At 35.0% G+C, this 21,656-nt stretch overlaps 1 protein-coding gene across 16 annotated transcripts in view; it reads right to left on the reverse strand.

Moving 5' to 3' along the window:
• Positions 1 to 332: 332 nt before the first annotated feature.
• The window catches only part of Gphn (gephyrin), a 602,369-nt gene continuing 581,045 nt past the window's right edge, over positions 333 to 21,656 (reverse strand). For all 16 annotated transcript variants that reach the window (XM_058584564.1, XM_058584567.1, XM_058584570.1 and 13 more), the window contains 5 exons: positions 21,354 to 21,427; positions 16,964 to 17,028; positions 14,078 to 14,181; positions 2,587 to 2,683; positions 333 to 1,340 (listed from right to left, as the gene is read on the reverse strand). In XM_058584564.1, coding sequence (XP_058440547.1) covers positions 1,207 to 1,340; positions 2,587 to 2,683; positions 14,078 to 14,181; positions 16,964 to 17,028; positions 21,354 to 21,427 — 474 coding nt within the window. In that variant the 3' untranslated portion in view covers positions 333 to 1,206. The remainder of the gene's footprint in view (positions 1,341 to 2,586; positions 2,684 to 14,077; positions 14,182 to 16,963; positions 17,029 to 21,353; positions 21,428 to 21,656) is intronic.

Raw genomic sequence — 21,656 nt, forward strand, 5'->3', positions numbered from 1 at the left:
CATCTAAAGTAGGATTTCTCCCTCTAAATCATTAAGTATCTTTCCTCTATAGTACTTAGATACTATTCTCCAACTATAACCAGCAAGGCCACACTAATGGGAGGTTCTTTTATTTTCTAATCTATATTTTCACAATGCTATAGATCATGATGGTATTTTTTTTCCCAAAAACTGTAGTAAGATACAGAGTTTTATTATCCACATTCTAAATTTCCCTCATGCCATTGAACCTTGGTAGGCCATCTTAACTGTTCCTTTTATACAGGCAGAACCCCAACAGAATGGCATGTCAATCAATCTTCTTTTTTTAATAAAAAGGCCAACACAATAAATTTTTAAATAATGACCAAGGATTTTTTTTATTCATTAAGTTTTAGTATCATTACAGAAAATGTTATGGTACAGAGTTGTTTAACATTATTTTGTCTTTGCTCTTGATTTCCACGTGAATGCTGGTAACACTAATATCTGTACAAGATCAGTCTTTGATTTTTTTGTTGTTGTTGTTCTGTACAATTTTAAATGTATTGGTTAAAAAGGCTGTCAGCACTTAAGGAAGCATTTTTTCCCTCAGTTTGTTTGTTCAAATAAAAGGTATCCAGTTACTGCCCAAGAGTACTGTGCCACGAGGCTACTAGGGTAAGAATCTTCCCCGATGCTCTGCAGAGGATGGTTCTTGAGGCAGGGCAGGGCCTCCACCCAGTTACTCTTCTTTTGGCACAGTGCACATAAACACGAGATACATGATAAAGAACAAGCAAAAGCTCTCTGTAAAGCAGTTATGAAGCATACTAAGAAGGGAAATCCAAGTGTTGTCTAAGCTAGTATAAATAAGCAGACAGCCTTGATTTAAGAGCATAAGTAGTTGTATTTTAAAGATGAGAAAAAACACAAGTTCTGCAGGCACCTACCGCTGTCTACTAAAAGCTATCGCTATCAGACCTAGCATTGAACACACAAAGCAATTTGCAAGAAAGGAAAAAATTTGCTTTGATATAATCAGAATAGAGTTGTCTGTTAAGATTTATTCTTAGGTGTTTTTTTTTCTTTTAAAAGGTATTTAAATTCATTTGAAATATAGTTTAAGATGTTGACTATACAGATCAACTTTTATCCAAATCAGAAAACTAGCTGTGCCGATGCATATTACAGGATACAGTCAATGATATGTGGACATGCATCAAAGCTTTCTCCTGCTGGTGATCATCATAGCCGTCCAATGACCATGACATCCACCACCTCGCCCTTGTGGAGCTCCACATACTGCTCTGTCTTTGGAGGTAGCATCAACAATCCATTGGCACTGCGCATGCTCATCAGACGGCTGCTCATCTGATTACCTGGAATGAAATACTCTCATTACAGCAACATAGGCATCACAGTGTATATACTTGAAGCCCTTGCAGACATTTTTTTTTTCTTTAAAACTGGCAAACTAAAATGCAGGGCCACAAGAGGGAAAGAGATGATTAATCTTCCTAGTACTTTTTCAGTTGGCCTATAACCTATACCTTATCTTTAGAACTTCAAAATTAGACATTAGAAGTTTCTATTTAAAAGAATAAAAATGAGGATTTTATAGCATTATGCAAAATGCCACAGATTTTTCCCAATTCAGATCAAAATGTTATATTTAAAATAAAGGCATATATATACATATATATACACACATATATATGTATATATATTTATTTATATTTTGCAGATGGACACAATACCTTTATTTTATTTTATTTATTTTTATGTGATGCTGAGGATCGAACCCAGTGCCTCATGCATGCTAGGCAGGCGCTCTATCACTGAGCCACAACCCCAGCCCAAATACAGGCTTTTAAAACCTACCAAAACAATAAGGATAATAACAGTAGCAGCTACCATTTCCTTACTAAAGGTCAGACTAGGAACTAGGCATTTTACTTAACTATCTTATTTGACTTTCACAAGATTTAAGAGCCTTAGGTAACCAGTTTAGGTCATGCTAATTGACCAATTAGAAAGCAACTTTCTCTGACAGCAAAGCCCCTGTGTTTTGCTGATGTTGGCACTTCATAGATCCTTTGTTTAAAGGGTAATACAATTTTTGTGGAGTTGCATCAAATTTAGGCAAAGTATGCCCAGAGAAGCTGGGGACAAATGTTGAAAGCCTAGGGCAGGTAACTATAAAACTCTGAATTATCAGCATTGATCTCTCTACCTTAAAATTTACCAATAATATTTAGAAAATAGTATAGTCTACAAAGATCATATTATAACTTAGGTTTTCATCTCACACTTCAGGGTGCCCTCCTTTTCCTACAACCAAAATTATGCTTAGAATATTGCTTGAACAAACAGAACAAAATCTTCTGTAATTCTAGATTTATATTTCAAGTATTCAGAAAATATGGCTCAGTGAAATAACTACATTTTTATTAATTCTTCTTGTCCTGTTATTCTGTTTAGGAATGATTTAGCTCATCTAACCTTTCAAAAAGAAAAAAAGTGCATAATAATTTTAAAATTAGGTATAACCAATGAAGACTTTATATAAATTTGTGTTTTAACAGAATGAGTATATAAGGGTACCTGCAGATCTGAATGACTAACCTGTACTCTGTGCCCAAGGCAGTGGTTCTTGGTGATGCCAAGTCAATATACAACGATGATATTCTGGGCGAGGATCTAGTTTTACATCACATGATAACTATAGAATAAAGAGAAAAAGAAAGCAAACTTGGTTACCTCATAATTTCTCAAAACTACAGGGTAATGGAGGTCATACTGAAAATACAATTGACATGGAAGATATCCTTGGCATTCTGCTATTTTTATCACTTCCACTTCATGTTTTCAGTATGGGCAGTCAGTCTAGGGGTTTAGTTGCTCTGATGGAAAGAAAACACTAAGAAACTAGTTTTATAGTAGGGAGAAGGAGAGATGAAAAAGATAAAGTCTAATTCTGCAGTCTGTTTTTATGGGTTGTGAGGACAGAAACTCCTTCCTATGAATTGGTAAACAGAAGTAGTTATAGTGACAATAAAGGAGGTAGACCTAAATAAACAAATTCAGTATCCATTCATCCATCCATCTATCCAACTATCCAGTAAATATTTACTGAGGACCTAATATGCACTAGGTACTCTTTAGCTACCCCAATCCCAAAGTTGAAATATATAACTATTTTCAACATAAAAGGGATAGGTGCTTTCCCTTTTCTCACTCTTTGACTTGATTATTTGCATTTATATTTACTGATAGGGTAAACTGTCATTATTCCTAAGTCATTTTATGCTTCTCTCAATCTGTGTGTTCCCTAGTACTAAACTACAAGAGCTACTCATGTGGATCTTTTTTTTATTTGGTAGTGGTGGTTATCAAACTCCAGGCCTCATTGATACTAGGCAAGTACTCTACCAGTGCACTACATCTCTGGCCTTCACATAGCTATTTTATTTGCTAGTGTTTCAGAAAGGTTTTTGTTCCCCCAAACTAGTAATAGCATTATTTGGTTCATGGTGATACTGTGGATGGACACTGGACTAGGATGATAACAGACATCTAGGTTCTTTGAGCTCTACTGCTAACCAGTCTTTTGCGTTAGCAGGCTATTTTGCTTTTCTATACCTGTTTATTTAACTTCAAAATGCAATTGTATTACAAATGGCTAAACTGTCTTCAAGCATTATGATCCTATTTTTTAAATAACTGAATTGGGAAACAGTTATATTATTTTTCAGTAATATATTTGATGACTGAATCTTGGGAGTAAGGAATTCACCAAGCTAGGAATTCACCAAGAAAGGAATTATGGTAGTCAGAGAGAACTTACTAGGAAGGAGAAGAATCACAGTATATATATTATTTTTCAGTCTTAATCTAACTCTTAAAATTTATGTTTAGAGGAAGATATTTATGTAAATTTAAGAAACAAAAGTCAAATATATCAAATTGAAGTGAATGAAAAAATTATTTTTCATAGACTCTTTACAAACAGCTGTTTCTAGCTGGGCATGATGGCATGTGTCTATAAACTCAGCTGCTCAGGAGGCTGAAACTGGAGGATTATAAGTTTGAGGCCATCTTGGTCAACTTTGGGGGACCCTGTCTCAAAATAAAAACAAAAAAAGGCTGGGGATGTAGTTCAGTACTAGAATGTCCCTGAGTTCAATCCCCAGTACTGAAAACATACAAAAAACAAAAGCACACAAACAGTTATTCCTTTTGTAGTCAGAAATGAAACTGATTGGGTTTTTTTTTTTTGGGGGGGGGTACTTTATTGAAATGCAGAAGTTTATTAACCATTTTTTTCCTTTTTTTTTGTATTAACACTGTTCTGGTCTATTACACTGCTTAATTTAAGAAAGCACTTTTTACTGAGTTTCAATGCTTTAAAGAATGATGAACACTTTGTAAACATAGACACATTCTTTGGTGCTCATTCCCACAATATCACTATGAACCATATAGTGCTATTATTGGGGGAAGAAATGAAAGCCTTGCTGAAACACTAGTGAATAAAATAGGCCTTTGAAGGCTGGGGTGTATAGCACTGGTAGAACACTTGCCTAATACCCATGAGGATTGGTGAAAATGGTTGATATTCCTTTTTCAATGACTTCCTTGATTCATTAAAAAGTGGGCAAAAGGCTGGATGTAATAGTGCATGCCTGTAATTCCAGAGGCTCAGGAAGGTAGGAGGACTGAAAGTTTGAGGCCAGTCTCAGCAACTTAATGAGGCCCTAAGGAACTTGGTGAGCCCCTGTCTTTAAAAAAAAAAAAAAAAAGCCTGGGGATGTAGTTTAGTGGTAAAGTGCCTCTGGGTTCAGTACCCTTCACCTCCACAATGCCCCCAATAAGTGGGCAGAAGGATGTGGACCAAGAGTGTTTTTGTTTTTTTAAAAAATATGTGCCTGGTACACAATAATTATTTAAAAGAAAAAATAATATTATTTGCTATAAGTAGTATTATATGGTATGGCCTACATGTAAATGTCTAAGGGAAAGAATTAGTTTAAAAAAAAAGTCTAGGAAATGAGAAGACTAGCCATAGACTGAGAGAAAAATTTTAACATAAGCTAACATCTGATAAAAGATAATTATTCAAAATATACAAAGAACCACTGAAACACAATTATAAGAAAATGAATAATACAATTTCAAAAATGGACAAAAGACATGAGTAGACACCTCACCAAAGAAGATCTATAGATGGGAAGTAAGGATATGAAAAGATGTTCAACTTAATGTCATTATGAAATGACACATTAAAAACAACAACAATGCATGAACTATATGAACATACACCTATCATAATGGCCAAAATCTAAAACACTTATCAAATCCTCACAAGGATGTGAAGCAACAGGTACTCTCATTCACTGCTCATGGAAATGTAAAATGGTATAGCCACTTTGGAAAACTGGTAGTTTTTTATAAAATAAATATACTTTTGCATAAATCCAATAACCATATTCATTGGTATCTACCCAAATGATGTGAAAAACTTACTTCTACACAAAAGTCTGCACATGGAGGCTTCATTCAAAATTGCCAAAGCTTGGAAGTAACCAAGGTGTCCTTCAGTAGGTTAATGGATAAACTGTGTACATCCAAATTATGATATTGTTCAGTAGTAAGAAGAAATAAGCTACTACTCCATGAAAAGACATGGAGGAAACTTAAATGCACATTACTAAGTCAAGTTAATCCTAAAAGGTGACATATTGCAAAGTTATTGAAAAAAACAGATCAATGATTGACAGGGATTGAGAAAAGGAAGGACAAGTAGGCAGAGCACCTTTAGGATAGAGAAACTATTCTGTATGATATCATAATGATAGATTACATGTCATTATATATTTATCAAAACCTATAGAATATACAACACCAAGAATAAACATGAATGTAAAATATGGACTCTGGATGATCACAATATGTCAATGCAGATTTGTCAATTCTAACAAAAATGAACCACTCTTGTGCCAGATGTTGTTAGTGGGAAAACCTTTTTATTTTTTTTTTCACTCAATTCTGCTATGAACCTAAAGTGCTTTTAAAATAAAATTTCTTAATTAACAAAAGGGAGAATATTCTGTTTTTCCTCTTTGTCCTGCTCATCTTATAGAAAAGTAACCTCAAAGTGACTTTAAGAAAAGCTTTACAGGGGATGTGATGACTGAGTCTTGAGAGTAAGGAATTCACCAAGCTAAGAAAGGAATGATGGTGGTCAAGAGAGAACTTACTGGGAAAGAGAAGAATCACACATACAGGCAGGGAACCTAATGTTCTTTCTAGAAGCTGCAAATACCTTGTTATGGTCAGAGTGAGGACGGGAAGAAGATGAAACTTGAGAAGAAAACTGGGGCCTTCAGATGAAGGTCCTATGCCCTTTTGAGGAGTACGGATTTAACTCTGGTATCATGGCAAGCACTGATAGATTTTAATTGGAGATAGATTTTAATTTGAATTAGACATAAAAAGGATTTAAGAGCAGTTAAGATTAGAAATCATTAAATATGTCCAAAGTTATAATATTAGTTAATGCTAGGCTATCATTCAAACCCAGGATTATTTGGCTATGAAATTCAGGGGGTGTGTGGATGGGAGAGAGGCTTGAGGAGAATGGTGAAGATTTCAAAGACTGCAGTAGGGAATGAAAGAAGTTGATCCATATGTATAAAAGAACAGGTAAGGTGAATTTTACTTCTGCTGCTAAACTATAAGTTGGAAGTGGTAATTCAAAGAGCTGTATACTCTTTTTAGTGTTTAGTGCCCTGGAAATAAAAATGAAGAGCAAAGAAGAGACAATTGCCAGTCAGAATGTCAGTTATCAAGAATACAAACAATAATTTCTGTTGGTGAGGATGTAGGGGAAAAGGCACACTCATACACTACTGCTGGGACTGCAAACTGGTGTAGCCAATCTGGAAAGCAGTATGGAGATTCCTTAGAAAACTTGGAAACCACCATTTTACCCAGTTATCACACTCCTCCGTATATACCCAAAGGACTTAAAATCAGCATACTACAGGATGCAGCCACATTAATCTTTTTAAAAATTATTTTTTATTTATATATGACAGCGGAATGCATTACAATTCTTACTACACATATAGAGCACAATTTTACATATCTCTGGTTGTATACAAAGCATATTCACACCAATTCGTGTCTTCATACATGTACTTTGGATAATAATGTCCATCACATTCCGCCATCATTTCTAACCCCATGCCCCATCTCTTCCCCTCCCACCCCTCTGCCCTATCTAGAGGTCCTCTATTCCTCCCATGCTCTACCTCCCTATCCCACTATGAATCAGCCTCCTTATATTAGAGAAAAGATTTGGCATTGGGTTTTTGGGATTGGCTAACTTCACTTAACATTAGCTTCTCTAACTCCATTTATTTACCTGCAAATGCATGATTTTATTCTCTTTTATTGCTGAGTAATATTCCATTGTTTATATAGGCCACATTTTTTTTATTCATTCATCCATTGAAGGGCATCTAGGTTGGTTCCACAGTTTAGCTATTGTGAATTGTGCTACTATAAACATTGATGTGGCTGTGTCCCTGTAGTATGTGGTTTTTAAGTCTTTTAGGTATAGACCGAGGAGAAGGATAGCTGGGTCAAATAGTGGTTCCCTTCCCAATTTTCCAAGAAATCTCCATACTGCTTTCCAGATTGGCTGCACCAATTTGCAGTCCCACCAGCAGCATGTGAATGTACCTTTTCCCCCACATCCTGGACAACACTTATTGTTCTTTGTATTCATAATAGCTGCCATTCTGATTGTAGTGAGATGGTATCTTAGAGTAGTTTTGATTTGCATTTCTCTAATTGCTAGTGATGATGAACATTTTTTAATATATTTGTTGATTGATTGTATCCTCTTCTTAGAAGTGTCTGTTAAGTTGCTTGGCCCATTTATTGATTGGGTTATTTGTCCTTTTGGTGCTTAGCTTTTTAATTCTTTATATACCATAGAGAATAGTGCTCTATCTGATGTGTGAGGGGTAAAGATTTGCTCCCAGGCTGGGGATGTGGCTCAAGAGGTAGCGCGCTCGCCTGGCATGCGTGTGGCCCAGGTTCGATCCTCAACACCACATACAAACAAAGATGTTGTGTCTGCCGAAAACTAAAAAATAAATATTAAAATTTCTCTCTCTCTCTCTTAAAAAAAAAAGATTTGCTCCCAAGATGTAGGCTCTCTATTAACCTCACAGATTATTTCTTTTGCTGAGAAGAAACTTTTTAGTTTGAGTCCATCCCATTTATTGATTCTTGATTGTAATTCTTGTGCCAAAGGAGTCTTATTAAGTAAGTTGGGACCTAATCCCACATGAAGGAGATTAGGGCCTACTGGGATAGGTAAAATTAATATTCCCCAAATGATCACACTACCAAAAGCACTATATGGATTTGATGCAATTCTGATCAGAATCTCAATGACATTCCTCATAGAAATAGAAAAAACAATCATGAAATTAATTCCTGCTAAGGATAGCTTTAGTTATTCTGGAAAAATAAGAGACCCAGAATAGCTAAAGCAATCCTTAGCAGGAAGAGTGAAGCAGGTGGCATCACTATACCAGACCTTAAACTATACTGCAGAGCAATAGTAACAAAAACTGCATGGTACTGGCACCAAAACAGACTGATAGACCAATGGTACAGAACAGAGGACACAGAGACTAACCCACAAAACTGCAATTATCTTATATTAGACCAAGGTGCTAAGAACATGCATTGGAGAAAAGATAGCCTCTTCCACAAATGGTGCTGGGAAAACTGGAAATCCATATGTAACAAAATGAAATTAAAACCCTATCTCTCACCATGCACAAAACTCAACTCAAAATGGATCAAGGACCTAGGAATAAAACCAGAGACCCTGAGTCTAATAGAAGAAAAAGTAGGTCTTAATCTCCATCTTGTGTGATTAGGCCCCAACTTCCTTAATAAGAGTCCTTTGGCTGAAGAATTAAAATCAAGAATCAATAAATGAGATGGACTCAAACTAAGAAGTTTCTTCTCAGCAAAAGAAATAGTCAGTGAGGTAAATAGAGAGCCTACATAATGAGAGCAAATCTTTACCCCACATTAATCTTTATAGCAGCTCAATTATTAATAGCCAAGCTATGGAACCAACCTAGCTGTTTGTCAACAGATGAATGGATAAATAAAATGTGGTATATATATATACACAATGGAATATTACTCAGCCTTAAAGAAGAATGAAATTATGGCACTTGCAGGTAAATGGATGGAGTTAGAGAATATCATGCTAAGCCAAGTAAGCCAATCCCCAAAATCCAAAGGCTGAATGTTTTCGCTGATAAGTGGATGCTAATCCATAATGTGGGGAGGGTATGGGACGAATGGAGGAACGCTGGATTGGCCAAAGGTGGGGAGTGCAGGGGAGGGGACATGGGGATAGGAAAGATGGTGGAATGAGATGGACATCATTACCCTAGGTACATGTATGATTGCACAAATCATGTGACCCTACTTTGTATACAATCAGAGAAGTGAAAAACTGTGCTCCATTTGTGTACAATGAATTGAAGAGCATTCTGCTGTCATGTGTAACTGATTAGAATAAATAAATAAATAAAAGAGGGGAGAATTGAACCAAGTTTGTGAATTCTTAGAGTTATAGAAAGAAGAAGAGGCAAAAAAAAAAAGGTTGAGTGTTTTAGAAAATGTTGCGTGGGGTGTTGTATCACACATCCCAGGATTTGGGCTGGATAAAGAAAGCTGTGAGCCAAAGGGGTTTACAGACTGAGGGAAAAGGGGAAGAGTTATAGGAGTGAATATTTATGCTAGATTTTCCATCTACTGTTAAGTAATTTGCTATTATTCCTAAAGGGTCTACCAAAACTGTCAATTTTTGAGATGGAGCCATTCAGAATATGAAAAGGGTGAGTTGCTGAAGCAGAAATAAAGGTATAATGGAGGTAAAACATCTAATGGTCGGAGACAAGGTAGAGAGGAAGATGTAAGCAATTTCCAAATCTGAAAGTATGGAGAATGGTGTCTGGAAGGTTTGATGGTAACAATGGGGAACTGAATGTACCAGGGGATTCAGGGGAACAGTTGGCACTAAGAGCTGCACAGTGTGGAGGAGACAGTTTGTGAGAAAATAGGTGTCTAAAGTGGATTCTATTTGAGATAGAGGCCCAGGATGACAAACAGTGACACTGGGTATTGCCGGAGTCCTCACCTTAGCTGGGGTTTGGTTGAAGCTTCCAAAGAATGGTTAAATGAGCTTTATCACACTAACTTTTTGAGGAGCGCTATAAAAGTTATTATGAGGTACTATTTCCATTATTCTACCAGAGAGGGCTTTGAGCATATTTTCTTTGTAAATCATGTATCTAAAACTTGTCAAGAAGCTTCAAAATCCTTGCATTTGCTGGTAGGGATCAGTTTCATGTTCCTGTTTCCAAAGTTTCCGTAGCCTAGTTATAGTTCTCATTTCCTAATAAGTTAAAGTCAAAGTACTTTGCTTCTAAGTAATGTGCAGTTCTGTTGTTTTAAATATTTATTTTTTTAAATCTACAGGCCATAATATTCTCATGTAGCAGGCATTTCATAATATCTTTTAATGATCAATCATTGATCTTACCACAATAAACAACCATATTTCCCTCTACAAATGCAAATACCTCAGCAGTTTTCAAAAAATAGGAACATTTGTTGAAATGCTCTGTATTTCACTGCTTTTAACACCATTCAGGAGCAACCATCAAGTTCTTATAGTGTGCAGTTCAGCAATGCTCAATGAAATGAAAAGGTGGACACATCAGAAGTCTGGTGGATATCCAACATACTCATACTCTCCCCGGACTGACCAGCCCTGTGGGAGATGAAGGTATTTTCCCCTTTTTTATTTCTCAATCACTGCCTGAGATGAGTTGTTAATACTAATGGGAGCTACCTCAGGTACATTTTTAGTGGGGAAAAAGTTGAGAACAAGGGCAGTATAGGGTACTTTGATGGGATATTAAGGAAACACATGATAGGATATCCTTGTGTGGAAGGATTGGGTCAATAATTCTATTTGATAAATTTCTAGGATTCTGTTTCTTACAATGGGGTGAAAATCAGAAGTATTTCAATTCCCAACCATAAGGGGGGAATATTTATTTTAAACTGTTGCTCTTCTTAATGCTTTGATATAAAAGGATGACTTTTTCTGTGCTGACATTTTGAAAATAATGCAGTGAGTCAGTCAGCTTTTTGTTGCTGTGACTATGGCCAGCAGGCTCCATTGCTCTGGGCATGAGGTGAAGCAAGACACCATCATAAAAGGCCTGGCAGAGAAAAGCAGAGACCAAGCAAGGCCCAAGAGACAAAATATAAACCTCAAAGGCATGCCCCCAGTGACCTGCTTCCTTTAGCCATATCCACCTGCCTACAGTTACTACCCAATTAGTTATTTCAAAATATTAATCCATTAAATGGAAAAATTCACTGATTAGGTTACAGCTCTTGTAATCTAATCATTTACATCTGAACATTCCCTCATTAACACAGGAGCTTTGGGGGGACACCTCAAATCTGAACTATAACTTGCAACATTGCCCTACTCATAGGATGGTGACAACAGAGTCTAGCAGAGTATGAGCAAAACCAGCATTAACATCTATCCCACTTCCCCAAGGCAGCAAGACAAAGCAATAAATGACTGTGGCATCTATTTTGGACAGCAATATTTATGTAGTGTCTGTAAACTGTATCTTTTTTTTTTTTTTTTGTACCAGGGATTGAACCCAGAGGTGCTTAATCATTGAGCAATATCCCCAGCCCCTTTTTATACTTTATTTATAGAGACAGAGTCTTGCTGTTTCTAAGGGCCTCCCTAAGTTGCTGAGGCTGGCTTTGAATTTATGATCCTCCTGCCTCAGCCTCTTGTGCCACTGGGATTATAGGTGTTTCACCACAGAGCCTGACTCTAAGTTGTATCTTGCATTGGAAAAGAGACATAGTGATTTATTATGCTTCAAGGAAGTGAATAGAATTTTGCACTAAAGTGGCAGTCATGTCAGTGAAGATGTGGGGGGTTATTTTTTGTTACAAACAAAAAGGACAAATAGCCAAGTGTACTGATGACCATGCTGGCAGTTCCATGGAAAAAAGGCATCTAATTCTTGGACCAGTTCTCAGTTCCCTGAATTGACAGGAAATGTGCAGCATGTGAACAATATATCAAGCATCAGTTTGATTATAGAACACAAACTCATCATTGCTGTCAGAATGAATGGCTGCCATATGTAGGCTTTAAGGAGGAGATGGTGGAGGTTAAAATGAGAAATAAATGAAAGGATTCAAGAGTTTTGCAGAGTCAAAGAGAAGCCATCTTAAGCTGCTTTACTCTCTTTCTTATATCAATATAGATTTTTCTTATTTTCTTAGTGTTGTAAATATGAAAATAGTGAATTCATTATTACCAGTTTGGATGTCTAAATCTAAGCTTTAAGACTCTGACTTTTTGACTTGATTGGAATACTTTTTGTTCAATGATGGCTTTTTTTCTTCTGCTGTTTAATGTCAAATAAGACCAATACTTCACATGATTATAAAAAAATCCAGCTGATTCTTTAATGAAATTTTAAGGAAAAGAGATTTTTCTATCTGTCCACAAAATCTCAGTATTTAGAAAGTCAATTATAAGAATATCTAAAGCCTAAATTTTCTTAGTGTTTTGTCCTATGTATTATTAGAGTAATATTTTATTTCCTCTTCCTCTTATATGCTTTATGTTCTTTCAGCTAATCACAACACTCGGTCATATCTGAAGTTATTTCAATTTTTTTGGGGGGGGTACTGGACATTTAACCCAAGGGCAATTTACCACTGAGTCACATCCCTAACCCTTTTTTAATCAAGTGTTAATTTTGAAACAGGGTCTTGCTGAGTTGCTTTAGGGTCTCTTAAGTTGCTGAGGCTGGCCTTGAACTTGCAATCCTCCTAGCTCAGCCTCCCAGGTTTCTGGGATTACAGCACCTTGGTGTGCACCACCATACCCAGTTATTTCAGAACTCTTGAAAAGTAATGTTTTGGAACTATAGTTTAAATTGCCAAGAAAGTTGTTCATCAGTAATATAGAAAATGTACAATTAGTTGAGTAGTAAGTTAAATTGAGTGGTGTTGCTGGAGAAAGACTCTAATTTCCAAGTAACTTTTACTATACTTCCTCAGTCTTAATAGTCCTTTTCTAAACAATATCATCACCTTTTCCTCTTGAAGCACTAGGATCTCTTTTTAGTTTTATGATTGTTTTTTATTTTTTTTTTAAATTTAAAGACATTTTTAGGTTTTGCTGGACAAAATACCTATTTATTTATTTATTTATGGATCACCAGGTATTGAACTCAGGGGCACTCGACCACTGAGCCACATCACCAGCCCTATTTCATATTTTATTTAGAGACAGGGTCTCACTGAGTTGCTTAGTGCTTCGCTTTTGCTGAGGCTGGTTCTGAACTCACAATCCTTCCGCCTCAGCCTCCCAATTTGCTGGGATCACAAGAGTGCACCACTGTGCCTGGCCTATTTATTTATTTTTATGTGGTGCTGAGGATTGAACCCAGTGCCTCACATATGCTAGGCAAGTGCTCTACCACTGAGCTACAACCCCAGCCCCTCTTTGATTGTTTTTTTTTTTTTCTGAACTGTTTGAAATTTATCAATGACATCACTGAAAAAGTAGATTAACTGCCATTCTCTGTGGTTTATATTAGAAAAAGAATTCTTATCTCTCATTCCATATAGGTCTAGTGTTAGGGCTATGTTAGCTGCATTGTATTGCTTGTCTTGTTCTTAAGTATCCACTCAAAAGTTTTAAGTCTTTCTCTCTGGACTCCTTTATGGATGTCTAGCTGAAGAAAATAATTCACTTCAGAAGCCATGTAGGAGGGTAATAAATGCAACCCTTTCTTCTCCATTTTCTAACTTGAAGGGGTGAATATTACATTTGCCTACAAGATTACTATAAAATCCTAGATGCTTATTCTGAGCAGTTAGAAAACCCTATTCTTAACTGGTCATCAGACTTCCATGTTGGTTTCTGATCATTAGAAGACATTACCCTGGCTTTGATGATGGTTGGCCGAGGATCCAAGATGCCTTGCATCTTTCTCAGTGCAGGCACAACAAAGAGATTACAGGTGACCACGGCTGATACAGGATTCCCTGAAAGTCAACCAAACAGTTATTTATAGCACCTACCATAAAATTTTGCCAAATAATGACATGTGACTAACCACTAGTCTTCCTCTTCTGAAACACTTGGAATCCAACAGGATGACCAAATAAAGGTATAGTCAACCAAATATCATGGAAGGTATAAACATTTGGGTCTTCCAGTAAAATGAATTCTGATACCCAGAAGCTCTTTGACACTACTTATTTCTACTTTCCTGAAAGCCATGAATTGAAAGCCATTACTACTTACTAATCTTGATAATTCTTTTTTTTTTTTTTTGTGCTGGGGATTGAACCCAACCAGGACTTTGTGTATGTGAAGCTCATGCTCTACTATTGAGCGGCAGCCCCTTAATCTTGGTAAGTTTTAAAGCAGTTAAAATAAACCTTTAAGATTTTAAAATTACTATAGTAACAGTGTTTTGTAAATATGACTTAAATATGAAAAATTACTGTAGTAACATAAGCCTGGTACCAAAAAATTAAAAAATATAGATAAGCATAAGGAAATTTACCTGTAATCATCTCTACCTAGAAATGTCTTTAAATTTAAAAAATGACATCAATTTAGCCTATTATTATATAAAATCGTAATTTCAATTATCTTTTACTTACAAAAATTGGTTAAGAAAGGACTTATTTTTAAGTAGCAGAAAGTGATGAGGGATACTAATATCAAATAAAAAATGAGTTGCCCAACAGAACAGAACCTGGGAAGAGGATGGTGAATCCAGCGTTTCATACACGCTACGTAAGCACTCCACCACTGAGCTACATCTCCAACCCCTTTTTAAATTTGAAACAGGATCTTGCTAACTTGCCCAAATTGTCCTCAAACTACAATCCTTCCCCTCAGTCTCAGCAGTAGCTAAGACTATAGGTATGCATCACCACACATGGCTAGAAAGGCAGATTTTTAAGGAGAATACATTACCAATTGCCTCAAAAATACATCACCAATGATTATAAAATTCCCACAATACTACTTTATATACAATTACTGTTAAGAAAGTAATTGCTCTTTACAAGAAAAAGAACTAGAAGGAAAAAGAATAAAAAGTTGTAAATAATGGTTATTTCTGGGTGGATGGGGATTATGAATAACATTTCTTTGCTTATCTGTATTTTCTATTTTTTTTTGGTAGGAAATATGTGTTACTATATAATTTTAAGAAGTTAAAAAATAGGGAGCTAGAGTTTGTGGCTCAGGAGTAGAGTGTGAGTCTTGCACATGTGAGGCACCGGGTTTGACCCTCAGCAACACATAAAATAAAGGTATTGTGTCCAACAACTAAAAAAATATTTTAAAAAAAGTAAGTAAATATGCAAAACTTTTAGGGCTGGGATTATGGCTCAGTGGTAGAGCGCATACCTAGTTCATGTGAAGCACTGTGTTCGATCTCAGGACCACATAAAAATAAATAAATAAAATAAAGTCATTGTGTCCATCTACAACTAAAGAAAAATATTTAAAAATATGCAAAACTTTTAAATTGTTTAAAATGTATTAAGATTAGTGATCTTTAAATATATGTCCTCAAGGAAAGTAGAAGTATACTTTAGAAATTGAAAATCCTCAGGGGGGCTATATGTATAGCTTAGTGTTAGAGTGCTTGCCTAGCATGCATGAGGCCCAGAGTTCTATCTCCAGCCCTGTAAAAAAAAATTTTTTTTTGGAAAGTCTTGTTTGTAAACTGAACAACTTTGCTGTTTCTGGAATCCAAACATTTGAGTTGCTGCTGCCCTCTTTTGGTTCATTCTGGTTAGGCAGAGAAAATTTAAGTAGCAATTTGAAGATAGGGTTTATTTATTTATTTGGCAGATCATCAACACTTTTATTAGTAATGCTAAAAAAAAGTTTCCCAAAATAACATTATTATACTATCACTGATGCTCTGTAGGTTAAGTCAAGACTTCTGTAGACAAAGCAAATATTCTCTTCAAGGCAAAATGTAACTTGGAAGAGGAATCCATTTCTTTTATCTAGTGGTTTTTCAGAGAAGTCAAGGGAACATTAAAGGTCCTATGGAGTTTCTTGCCATAGATATATGGTGAAAAAATACTTTAAAAATTGATTTTGAAAGTGCATGTAAGCTGAATCACTTTTCTTTTTCTACAATCTGAACTTGTGAGGTTCTACTCACACGGGAATAAGAGTGGTGATGGTAATGTTGTCAGACTGAAAATGTGAGGGATCTGGCTGAGATGTCACAGTATCAGTAGTCCCTCCTCTCTTTCCCATTCCTCCTCTTTCCAAACCACCCCAAGTCTGGCAAGGGCCAGAGGCTGTTTTATTTTTATTTGTTTATTTTTCTCCTGCATGCTAGGCAAGTGCTCTATGACATAACCCCAGCCCTGGCTTTGTATTTCTTAATTTAGTATTTGCACAAGTGAATTAAGCAAAATGCTTATAGTTGTGAGAGGTGATTCAACTGTTAATTTTGACAAATGTTCTGTAAAAGGCAGGTGCCTTGAAAAGATTTAGTGATAGCTAATACTTGATTATCATCTTAGGGTCTGGAATGTGCTTTGGAAGATACTCTCTAGTTAAGACTTTCATACCATCCTGTGATGTGGACATTAGTTTCATTTTATACATGAACAGCCTCAGAGAAGGTAAGCAATTTTTAGTTAGTAAAGCTGAGACTTGAATCTAGGACTTTTAGATTCCACTTTGAGTGATCTGATTGGGGACTCGCCAAATGAGAAGTCCAAAAACATTTTGGTTATTTTTTCAGAAAAAACAGAGAATAATTTCAATGATTCTTACCTGGTAGTGCAAAAATAATTTTTCTTACACCATCAATATCCAAAGTTGCAAATGTTGTTGGCAGGCTAGAGTAAAAAAGAGTTATACTTGTTAGTGACTGCTAAATAACATGACAGTAAATTAAGTGCTCAGTTTTTCTGTTATGTGACTACCCATACAGATCACTTATCATGTAAAAACACTTTTCTGTTGAGTTACTTGTAAATCTATATACTCTGAAGTATTTCAGTAGTATTTAAATAAATTTTTTAGCATCTTTTGTTTTCAAATAACCAAACTTCTTGGTTTTCTGAAATTCATATTCTTTTCTTCTTGACAGTCCATAGAAATATATTTCAAATACCAAAGCATCTATTTCTCCACCATTGTAGTCAACAATATCTATACCATTTTTGCTGGATATTTACAACAATCATTCTTTTTATCAGAATATAGCCTGCTATGTCTAACTGCTGATTGTTGAAAGTGAACATTTCTTATCCTTTTAAAATTATATTCACCAGTATACATAAACCTCCTTCCTATCAAAGGAGTTTTTTCTTAAAATATTTATTTTTTAGTTGTAGTTGGACATAATACATTTATTTTATTTATTTATTTTTATGTGGTGCTGAGGATTGAACCTAGGGCCTTGCATGTGCTAGGCAAGCGCTCTACCACTGAGCCACAACCCCAACCCTCAAAGGAGCTTTTGAAACATCTAAGTAAATAAAATACCATGGCTAGAACAGAATTAAAACAATAAACTAAAAATATTATCAAATTATACTTCCTCAATATTCTGACTCTAACTCTTATCATAGGGAGTTCATGAGGGGTGAGTGGCATGGAGGAAGTAGGCAGTTGATATCAGTGATTTTTTAAAAATTAATTATCCTTATGTGAAATTTTTGCTATAATCTTCTTTATATTACTGAAAACTAATCAATACAGAATCCCTAGAGAAGGCTGAAATTTCCATATGGGTAAAATTTTATCCTTTTAAGCACACAAATTATTTTTATTATTATTTTTATTTTTATAGGTTGATGATTCAAAACTGAATTACTCATTATTACTTCCTGCAAAAATATGGTGACACTGGTGGGGCTGGGGTTGTGGCTCAGTGATAGAGCACTTGCCTAGCATGTGCAAGGCCCTGGGTTTGATCCTCAGCACCACATTAAAAAATAAAAAAGATATTAAAATTTTTTTTAAAAATGTGGTGATACTGGCATTTTTGATCATTTATAGCTATCATTAGTATAATCTATTTATCAGATAATATAATACAGTCATGGTAGTTCACAATGGTACTACGGGCTATTTTCATCTAGAAACCATAACTGCACAGTGTTGTTTCTATGGTTCTCATTTCTGTTTTATTACCCTCGTTTTTTTCTGTCTTCCCTTAATGCCAGACTGTTATTTCAAACATTAAAGCTGGCTTCAGGAATAAAGGTCAAAGAGAAGGAGTAATAGTCACATTGTTGGAATGATAATAGTGATAATATAAATTACTATTTTAAAATAATATCTAAGTATAACATCAACTATATAAGTCTCACAATAATCCCAAGAGGTGACAAGTATAATCCCATTTCATAGACGAGTAAAAAAGTGAGAGATTATACAATTTGGTCAAAAAATCACTGAGCTACTAAGTTGGGAAATAAAAGAGCTGAACCAAGGTTGTTTTAACATTATGGTTCATAATCTTTGTGGGATGTTCTGTGAAGTGTTAGTACATGAACTTTGTGACCTCTATTTAGATCTTCTGAGACTTTTTTTGTTGTTGTTTACTTCTTGATTCTTTGCTGTGTTTTAGAAAAATGAGATTAGATTGTCATAATAGATTTATGGATAAGCAACTTAGCAATGATTATTACTTTGTGATGAAAATAATTTCCAAGATGTATTCTTGATAACAGCTATGCTCACTATAGATGACTATAAAATCAGTGATTGGTAGATTGGTTGATAATAATGCTTTTCTGAGTATCTTTGTCTCTAAAATGACAAAGATAATTATATTGGAATGCACTAAAAAGAACAAAGCTAAACTGTATTTGAGCTTTTTATGTTTCCTTTTCTTCTACTAGTAATAATTACCTTTAAGTTCATCTTACCTCTAGACAAGTATAAGTATAAAATTCTGACTAATTAAAGGAAGCCCACTTAAACTTAAATCACTTTATTATAGCAAACCAGCACCCAGACAATAAGAGTAAGAAAGGAATGCAAAATACTTCTTGCTTCTAGTGTATGTAAAGTAAATTTTAATTATAAGGCCACTTAAATTTTGCATCTTGCAAATAGGTCATGATAGGTAACGTGGTTTCTCTAAAGGTACTCACTTTAAAAAGATTCTACTTACAAGGAAACATTTTGCTATCATGCATTATTAACCCAAGTGTCTTACTGCTAATCTGTGAGATTTCTGTTTAAACTCTGGAAACCTTTTTTTCTTGGAATTCAACACTTATTGTTCGTTTTGATCTCTTGAAATCAGAGTGTAACAACATTTATACAATGACCGAGGTCCCAAAGTAGTAATGAGTTTAGAGAGAATAAACATTAGGAACTGAAGAAGCAAGTGGTAAATAATAAACTGAAAAAAAGTGTGAAAATTATCACCATAGGGTGTTGTATTTTAAATAACAGATATTATGCAAATAATTCTCTAGAGGTAAGGGCAAGTTATGTCAGCTTCCTTCCTGCCACAAAAGGAAAAATTAATTCAGTTTTTGAGATTAATGGAAAGTACATTGACGTGCTTTTGGGATGTGTTCTTTCTTCTAATCAAATTAATACCATCTAAAGGAATACTATCTAAACCTAGCATAACAATATTTGCTTATGACAAAATATTATCCTTAATAAGAATGATACAAATCCCACAGTTTGAACAAAAAATGGCCCTGTCAGCAATAGCCACATTGGGGCACATTCAATACAGAAATATACTGCTAAGATTATAAATTCTATCAAACTGTGGAAAAAGCTTTAGTGATAATCTTAACTTTATATAAAATGACCAAATCATGGAGGTAAAGCCTAATCTCTGTCCTAGAATTGAAACCAGGTACTAATAAATCAGGCATATTAGAAGGGCTGGCTTGACATTCAAAAGGCTTTGGGAATGTATTGATGCTTCCCATAGCTCCCTGAAAACAACTGGGAAGCCAGTACTCCATTCTCTTAGGGCATTTGACAACATATCATTCTAAACTAATGCATCATTACTGTTGCACTTTACAACACAGAGGTGTGCTGAAATGCTCACCCATATGCCAAAGTCTTTGAAGAGGGAATCAAAGGTTCATTGAGTAGCAGGGCTCTGAGCAGGCAGACTACGCTTGAAGACATGGCTATTCATGTTTCACTAATACCAATGTTTGGCATTCTTTGAAGACTTACAATTAACTACAGAACTTCCCTCCACCTGCCCTTCCTTAGAGTATTATTAGATTTTAGGAAATATGAAAATATTGGTATGTGGTTACTTTTTTTCCTCCCAAGAAACAATGTGAAATCCCACTTATGAAGTATTCTTGTGAAGAATAAAGAAATTAGATCTAAATCTAATTAAATCTTTAGATCTAACTTTCAATCTATAGAATATATGGGAAAACAGGAACATTTTAAACTCAACCCATGAATATAATTAGCCAAATCCATTCTCAGGACAAGTGATTCAGTTTCTCTAACAATTCAATGGCATAACCAAAAGGGAGAAAAATGTCAAAGAGGAGTAAATATTCTCATTTAATAGAGACTTAACTAAATACAAGGAGTGGAACTTACTTGAACCCTGATTCAAATGGAACAATTATAAAAAGGCATTCTTTTTCTTGACATCTGGGAGGAATTTGAATATGATAAGCATATTAGATGCTATTAAAATATTATGTTTATCTAAGAGAATGCTATTGTTGTTATTATTTGAGATGTATACCAAAAAGACATGATGTCTACCAGCCCTCTCCCACCCTCCAGAAAAAGAGGCAGGGTAGGGGGGATTAATAAAACAATTATAGACAAACATTGATAGGTACTGAAGCTGGGTGATGGGTACACGGGAGGGGTTCATTGTACTTTCTTCTTTTATGTACATTTGAGAAGTTTCATACTAGACTGTTTAAAAAAAAGAAGATAAAGTAGTTTGGGGAGAAAGAAAAAGAGGAAGAATAAACTGGTCATGTGAATTAAAAAGGAAAACCTGCTTTGCTTTGTTTATACCAAATTCACTGATTCATAAGGAAGATGAATACTTATTTGAAATAGGAGTTACACTTATTTCTTTTATTAGCACAGTTAACTTATAACAGAAAATGTAAAAAGAAAGCAATTAAAACTTGATCAGTTAGAGTAATCCCAACCAACCCAAGAGATAAGATTATTTTCATACCCTGGTTTCATAAAAACCCTGCCAAAATGGATCTGAGCATGAAGATCAATGTCCAGCACCTGCTTGAGATAGTCCTGCAAACATCAAAAAACAATCACTTTACTTTCAAACATTTTAATATCACATTTTCAACACTTTAATGAAGATAAAATGAATTTATAAGATTGTAAAGAAACATCTTTTTATTTTAATGAAGATGATTTACTTAACAAATATGACTTTATTCCTTATTTGTTCATTCATTCATTCAATACATACTTGTTGAGTGTCTGGTAAATGCTGGTACCAATATAGGTGCATGAG

This window comes from Marmota monax, unplaced genomic scaffold (genome assembly GCF_021218885.2).
Source record: "Marmota monax isolate L192 unplaced genomic scaffold, Marmota_monax_Labrador192_F-V1.1 WCK01_AAM20220418_F8-fsc00001, whole genome shotgun sequence".
Taxonomy (NCBI): domain Eukaryota; kingdom Metazoa; phylum Chordata; class Mammalia; order Rodentia; family Sciuridae; genus Marmota; species Marmota monax.